Genomic DNA, 7,950 nt, shown 5'->3' on the forward strand with positions numbered 1-7,950 from the left:
ACGAATTATAATAAGTTGCTCTCGTCTGTCCTGTCTAGTCTTCTTAAAATTCATATTGAATCTCTAGTGTCATCAGTACTGGTAGGATTCTTATAATTCCTCGACGAGACAGTACACCTTCATCTACCGCAACTATTATACCTGCGCCACCAAGCAAAACAGGATTTACTTCAAGATATTCTTTGTAACATACGAAAAGCAAAGACTTATACTTTGCAATCGTTGCATCAGAGAAGAAAAAAAAATGTCGCAACTAAAAATAATTTATGTCAAAAATTAGGGAATAAATTAAGTGTACAATTTTACATAATGGAATATTGGCCTGAAAAAGCGAATATCTTTTTGAACAACCTTTCCTAGAACATCTATATGCCAAAAGTTTAGTTGTACTACTTACAGGCAGTAGGTTGCACAATGCGTTGCAGTTAATACAAGCATTATTTTGAGAAATTATATTTCTTTCAAGAAGAAAAGTTTCGTAATTCAACAATGTCTGTAAATATTTTATTGTCAATTTTTACCCTTATAAAAGGGCAAAAAACAAAAATTTTTACAAACTTTTTAAATCCCTTATAATTTCTCTGAAAATAAGTAAATTTCCTTAAAATTTTTTTTGAACTAATGTTTATTTGATATATAATAATTGATAGGGAGAATTTAAAGAGTGATAGGTAAATAGATAGATTAGATAGGAAGATTAGAAAAAGAAGGCTTGCAAATTGGATGTTTATGATCTAAAACCATGTCGATATATATCAAAAATGGGGATGTTGCTTATCTTTAGAAGTTTGCCTACCAATCATCCAAGTTGCTATTTTATAGTTTAAAATAATTTTTGTCCCCTATTTTTATCATTGAAAAAAAGGTAGGCAAGCCTCTAAAGAAATCTTACCATATGCATTTTTTTAATAACCAATTGTTAAAGATAATTTTTGAAGAACCTTTTTGTCACAATTTTTTACATATAAAAATGGGTCGCTTTCTTGTGACAATTATTATTGAGTTTTCATTGGTTAAAATATTTCTAAAAAACTATTATAAATAGGAAAATTCTCATAAACATGCAAAAGGAAAACAAAACAAGAAGTATAATCAGCAAGCACTCAAATAAATCTTTATATAATAAAAACAAAATTATTTTAAGAATTGGGCGAAATAGACGCCAAAACGGTGAGCATTTTAGAGAGGTACCTCGCCATTTGCCGCATTCCCCGCAAATATCCCATTATGTAACCGGCATTTCCAACGTAAAAACATATCTCTAAATATCTTTATTGCATAATGTTTTTTATTTTGTAGTGATTTAAAAGTTAAGGAATATTTATTTAAAATATTTATCTGCAACAGTTCTATCAAATCAAGAACCCTTTTTTATTCCTGCCCAAACTGATTACTATGCCTTTTAATAACTTTTCAATTACTTAGTTTTACTTTTAAATGTCTTTGCAAAGATCCTCTTCTATTCTTCCATATTTATCAAATTTGTGTTGATTTTTAAATTTGTTTAGTTCATTTTTTATAAGCCAAGGCTCGCCTATTTTGTGCCAAATAGTTCTTTCATCTCTATTTCTTTTCTGATAATACTTTAAGGCATTTTTAAATTGCATCTGTTTAACTTTAATTTTATTAATCTCTTGTCTAGCTTCTTCTGGCCTCAAATTGAGATTACAGTGTCTTAAGGATTATAAACTTTTACCGCCTTTTTTACTCTATCTTCAAGTTTCCTTGATTGTTCTCATTTATTTATTCTTTTCTAATAGTTCTATTAAATCGTCTGGTTATCTGTGGCGAGAAACGCAGGAAGGCGACCAGAACTAAGAAAGTTCTCCACAATGCTCGCTCCTGAAGCCAAACTAAATTGGTGTAACTTAAATGGTTTATTAACTTCATGGAGAATTGTGCTCTTGTGAGATCCCCCGTTGATCCTATGATTCTCTTGCGTTGATGATTGTGTGAGTTATTCATGACAGCGATGTCCTTCTTTTCATAAAATATTTTTATACTAAAATTTCTTCAAGAAAATTCAGAAAATAGAAAACACCTCATGTGGAATTAATACCACAACAGCACAATATTTTTGTGAATTTTCTTTTATTTTATTCAAATAATTTATACCATAGAATAATGACTATTGCAAAATCTAATCATTGACAATATTGCATTTTATACTTTTGAACAGTACATGCAAGCCCAAAGACACAACGCAGATTGAGAAAAAGAGCATATTGTATTTATAATCCCGTTTAAAACGGAAAAGCAGTAGCTATCATCATCATCAATATATATAAAAAGTTTGAATCTGAACATTTATTTTTTAACCCTTCTTTTTTTAAAATTGTGAAATTCTGTTTTAATTTTTTATTCAAAAGTACTAAAATACAGCTTAGAGATTTTTATAGAATTGTTACTAAAAGAAAGTTGCGGGATTTTGTGTATTTTTCTTGGATTTTTTCAATTTTTTTTGTAATTGCAAAATGGTGACTATTGCAAATTTTACTTTACAATGTAAGACATTTTGTACTTTAAACAATGGCAACAAGCCTAAAGACATGTTAAACAACGAAAAATATAAATATATCGTTTTTATAATCCCGTTTTAAACGGAACGGCGCAAGCTAGTCTATATATATAAAAAGTTTGAATCTGAATATTTTTTTATTTTTTAGCCCTTCTTTTTATAACTTTGTAAAATTCTTTGTATATTTTAAATAAGAGCACATAAGTGTAAGGTTTATTTCTCTAAGCGCATAACGGCGTTTTCCTTCATTTTTCTTTGTTTTAATTTAATTTTTTAAATTGTATATGGGTGTCTATAGCCAATTTAAATGTATAATAAAAAAAAGTCATTTTGTCTGCAAAAATAATAAGTATACGCATAAAGACGCATTAAATCCATTAAAAAGAAAGAACACACATTAAATTTATGCTCCCGTTTTAAACGGGATGGCGTAAGTTATCTATACTTAAAAAAGTTTGAATCTGAATATTTATTTACTTTTTAACCCTTTTTTTTTAATTTTGTTAGATCCTTTGCATTTTTTATTAAGAACGAGTAGCCATTGTTTAGAATTTAATTCTAAGCACGAAACGGTGTTTTTGTGCATTTCCCCTTGCTTTTAGTTAGTTATACTAATCTTATACAAGGTGTTTATAGCAAATTTTAATTTATAATAAAAAAAGTTGTTTTGTATTTAAAATAACAAGTTTATACTCAAAAGCCCATCATATTTATTAAAAAAAAAGAACACACATTATATTTGTGATTACGTTAAAAAAGGGATAGGTAAACTGTCATCTATATACAGTGCTCGTCAAAATCTTAAGACTCCCAAAAAAAAAATTTTTCCGTGCAAAATCAAATAAGGTATAATTCTAAAACCATTATTCGTGTTTAAAAGTTGTAATTAAAATGAGATTAAAAATACCTTTTATTTAATCTTACTTTATATATGTCTAATCTGGTTTTTGGATTTTTTTGTCTTAAGAGGCGCGTCAAAATCCTAAGACACTCTCCCTTTAAAAACACGTTTTATAGAATTGTAATTACTACATTTGTTTTATTTTGTTACAAAAAACTACTGCCTTATCTTATTTTTCTAATCTAAGCTACTACAAAACGCTTACAAAAAATAACTAGTCGTACAATTAAACGGGACGTCTCATTTAACTCAAATTTTAAAATACAAACACATGCTTAAAATAATAATATCTATTATTTATTGTTTTTTATTAAAAAAAGTGAATTTAAATTTTTTCAATGAGCCTCATGGACATGATGGTTTTGAAATTTTTTTAAAAAAATAAGTAATTTAAAAAAAGAAAAATTATTAATTGATTTTATCACCCCTTCCTTTAACAACGTCGATCGGCTTAAAATGGCTTTACTAGGCGGATTTTACGGTGGCAAAAAAAATTATTTTTAGCTCTTCTTTTTAAATTTTTATTGCAGAAGACAACCTGCAAAAAGACATAAATTTAAAAAAATAACTGCCAGAACTTGCTGGAATTGTGTTGTTTTTTAAATAATATTCGATTAAAAAAAAGTATTTATTAATTCCATGTTTTTATAATTTTTTTTGTATTTATAGTTTTAAAGGGGTATTGATTAAACCTCCTTTTAGTCTAAAGAAAACAATTGGTTTCATAATAATTCATTTGTCAGAATGCTAGCAAAGAATTGTGGTTGGTTGTTATGTGCAAGTATATAACAATAACAAACATAATTTGATATTTTATTAAGAATTTTAGTGATAATTGAGTTTCATTTCTAATAATCATATATCTAAAAAGAAATAAAGGAGCAAGTTTTTCTGTCCTGCACCTTTTAGGTATAGAGGCTTTTGATGAACCTCTATTGTGTTAGTATGAACACCCATTTCTTGGTCTCTAAAAGTTGCTGAATTATTTACCATATAGTGTCTTTAAAATGTAACCCTAATTAAAATAAGCTTTCCACATGTCTGAGTATATTTTTTATTTAAAATTAACGTTTTTAAATAATAAAGGAATAAGGTCTGCTTGTCACGTTTTTTAATAAGAGAGAAAATTATTTTTTTATCGGCAGTACGTTCTACCATTCCAAAACACCAAACCCCTTTTACAGACTTTCCCCTGTTACATTTATTCTTTCCTATTTTTGATTTATCGATTTCTACAACAATATTGTTTCCTCCAACTTGTTTTGCGTTTTTAAGATATCGTTCATATATATTAAAAATCTGCAGTTTATTTATTGTATTGACTATATTTTGTTTACTGCAGCCTAATATGTGCGCCATTAGACCATAAGAAGCCCCTGTAAACCCCAAATTAATTATTTCAAGCAATAAAATATAGTCAAGATGTGCGTGTTCGAAAAAAGAGTTTTTCCAGATAGTAAATAACAATCTGCACCTTTTCCGTTTGCATCGCAAATAGAGCCATCGGGCATTTTATTCGAGTGTCAGATGAACAAGAAAAAACATTTTTGCTTTTGTTTTAACGATTTTACTTGAAAATACAAATTTTGTATTTCTTCGTTTGTCATCAAAATTCTTCTCATTTTTAAAAAAGGGCTAAAAATAATTTTTTTGGCCCCCTGTAAAATCTGCCCAGTAAAGCCATTTTAAGCTCGTCGATCATACGCTTCTGCATTCCATTGACATATTTTATCAAATTCTCGGGCGCAATACTTAATCAGGTTACTAATATCGCAGAATGTAAATCTTAAATATTATTATATTGTTTCCCGTCTCTATAAATCATTCTCGATAAATCTGTCCATAAATTTTTAACAGGATTAAGATCTGGACTTAATGGTAACCAGTTCATACAATCAATATTATTGTTTTCAAACCATATCTTAGTTGCACGAGCTCGATGGCAAGGTGCATCATCTTGTACAGTATAAAAAGATAAGGGAAATTTTGATTTAATTTTAAACCCTTCTTTTTATTAAATTTGTAAAATTCTTTGTATTTTTTATTGAAAAAGAATAGCACAAGTTTTGAATTTATTTCTGTAAGCACAATACAATATTTTTGTACATTAATTTTAATTTTATGAACTAATTTAAACCATTGAATAATGGGACCCGGTTTGTTTTGCTGCCCGGGCCAAGCAGAAACAAATTAGTTTTTTTGCATTTTTTGGCGGAAATTTACCCAGAAGAACATGTTTTTTATGACCCGCAAAAACAATTTTTTCCCTCGTTTTTTTAAAAAAGTCAAAAAACAAAATAATAAGTTGAATTTTTTATCAAAAATCGTATTCAAGACTTAGTTTCGCGAGCTTTAGGAGTTTATTTTGATTTTAATTACGCATCAACACAAATCTAAGTAAATATAATCGAATTGAAGATAAAATTCTACACTTGTAAAAATATTCCTTTTCCTACCTCTCTAATTTCCCTCAATAGTATTTGTTTGTACTTACGCGCTGTTTGCAGTATTTACAAGCTCTTTTGAATGATTTACAGTTATATGTTTTGTAAAATATTTACCTAAATCACTATAACTTTTCCAACAATCCGAATAAGTTATTGTATCAACTTTAATATACCTAAAATAATATCTTGCGGCGTCAACACATATTGCGCAATCTAACAGGCGTTACTAAAATCTTTCAGCCAACTCAATCTACTGCCCCAAATACCCACAAATCCTCAGCTCCTTAACCTCTATTATATTTTCGCTTTCCGAACTTACTTTCGTCTATTTCTACAACATTATTGACGTTAATATTGTTTATTTTGCTTGTTTCGGATATGATAGCTTGGAGTTAAAAATATAGCAAATAAATGAATGTACGACATCTTCTTCTACCCATTTCCTCTTATGTGTCTTTTATCACCTCTTATTTCCTTATTATTATTTTTGGCAATGTAAGCATCGTCTGATATACTTTTACTAATCGTATAACCTTTATGCCAATTGGCATCTAATTTGGTCTGTGGAAGCGTAAATATCAACACTCTTGCCCGTATTTTATATTTTTTTTAATATCCATATTTCCTTTTGTAATTTGTTTCCTATAGTTAGACATTTTTCTTTCTCGATTGTTTTAACCCACCTCTTTGTAACTAAAATCCTGTGTTGGTTTACCTTTTTATAAATGTTCATTTCTGGTAATCTTAGTTTTTTATACACAAACAGAGAGGTTCCGATGGCTCTATTATAAGATAGATTTATCGCCATAGTGCCGGCTTCAACATTTTTTATCCATCCATTCTTGCCAAATTCGACGGTTTTTAAATCTTAATCAGGAGTGTTTGTATGACTCTTTCAACTGCTCCCGTAGTTTTGTGGTAAAGGGGCGAAGCAAATTCACACTTTATTCCTTTTTTATTTGCAAACCCCAGGATTACCTTGTTATAAAATTCTAGCCCGCAATCAGAATTTATTCGGTTGGGCGTACCATTTTATTAATAATCAGTTCTTCTATTGCTCTACAGACGATTTCTTACTATAAACCAACCACTTTTGTTTTTATACACTTGGTGTGATGATCTTAAATATAATGTATTTGTTTTGTCCTCGATTTTCTAGTTTACCAATTTAATCAATTTCCCAAGGATCGCTAGGCTGATTTGTACTTATTACTTTATTTTGTGTTTTTTTTTCTTGATGTCCTGCTTTCTTACAAATACGGCAAGGTTTACATACTTACCCAGTTATATTAAAATTTCAGTGCTGCTTTTATGTCCCCAAATGAGCCGTTACCGGGTGCTATGCGATATTCCTGTAGGTTTTTTTGTTTGTTCTCTTCTGTGATTGGATCTAGTACTTTCCGGTATATTCGGATATAATTTATTCTTGAGAAACCGTCTGTGTTTTATTTCCTCTTTTAATGTATTCGATTGTAAACTTATATTCTTGCAGTTTCATAGCTTATCTTAGCAGTCTCGATGTGGTTTTTTTGCATTCCCATAAGTATGAAAGGGCTTTATGGTCGGTTCTTTAGGTGAATTCTTTTTCCAAAAGATGGCGGGGATAATAAACGATGCTTTTTATTACCGCTAAAAGTTCCTTGCCTGAGACGAATGGTTTTTTGATGATTGTCGTGGTTTTTTGAAAACGCAAATATCATTTTAATTTTCCCCACCGTATCTTCTTGTGCTAGAATTGCGCCCATCCCTACTTTAAAAACATCTATAACCAAAATAAAAGCGCTTGTGAAATCTGGCCGTGCTCGAATTGTCTGCTTTGTCATTTTTCTGGTCAATTGGTTGAAAGCCCTTTGGTTTGTTCGGTATGAGTAATTCATTTATACTCCTTTTTGATACGCCTTTCAGGCAATCATATAATGGTTTTTTTTACAAGTGTATAATTTTTTATGTACTCTCTGTTGAATGCTAGACACCCTGTTTCCAATAATCCAAACAAACAAATGGAATTCTAAGATCAAATGTTTTCGTTTCAAATCCGAAACACTTTTCCGGAAAAATATAAAAGCGGATTTTTAATAAATAGG

General features: G+C 29.3%; 4 protein-coding genes across 4 annotated transcripts; 1 reads left to right on the top strand and 3 right to left on the bottom strand.

Annotated features, from left to right (window-relative positions):
* Positions 1-2,163: 2,163 nt before the first annotated feature.
* AAJ76_3000043661 (hypothetical protein) lies at positions 2,164-2,307 on the bottom strand (the record flags this gene model as incomplete). The annotated part of the gene is made up of 1 exon (XM_024475018.1): positions 2,164-2,307. The coding sequence occupies one exon, from the start codon at positions 2,305-2,307 to the stop codon at positions 2,164-2,166; it is 144 nt and encodes a 47-aa protein (XP_024330907.1).
* A 1,142-nt stretch (positions 2,308-3,449) lies between these two features.
* Positions 3,450-3,605, top strand: AAJ76_3000044804 (hypothetical protein; the record flags this gene model as incomplete). The annotated part of the gene is made up of 1 exon (XM_024475019.1): positions 3,450-3,605. One exon carries the CDS (start codon positions 3,450-3,452, stop codon positions 3,603-3,605), a length of 156 nt encoding a protein of 51 aa, XP_024330908.1.
* Positions 3,606-4,421: 816 nt separating this feature from the next.
* On the bottom strand, positions 4,422-4,778 carry AAJ76_3000046132 (hypothetical protein; the record flags this gene model as incomplete). Its single annotated transcript, XM_024475020.1, has 1 exon — positions 4,422-4,778. The coding sequence occupies one exon, from the start codon at positions 4,776-4,778 to the stop codon at positions 4,422-4,424; it is 357 nt and encodes a 118-aa protein (XP_024330909.1).
* A 2,644-nt stretch (positions 4,779-7,422) lies between these two features.
* AAJ76_3000049043 (hypothetical protein) lies at positions 7,423-7,689 on the bottom strand (the record flags this gene model as incomplete). Its single annotated transcript, XM_024475021.1, has 1 exon — positions 7,423-7,689. One exon carries the CDS (start codon positions 7,687-7,689, stop codon positions 7,423-7,425), a length of 267 nt encoding a protein of 88 aa, XP_024330910.1.
* Between the last annotated feature and the right edge of the window lie 261 nt (positions 7,690-7,950).

Source organism: Vairimorpha ceranae, assembly GCF_000988165.1.
Source record: "Vairimorpha ceranae strain PA08 1199 chromosome Unknown NODE_30, whole genome shotgun sequence".
In the NCBI taxonomy this organism is placed as follows: domain Eukaryota; kingdom Fungi; phylum Microsporidia; family Nosematidae; genus Vairimorpha; species Vairimorpha ceranae.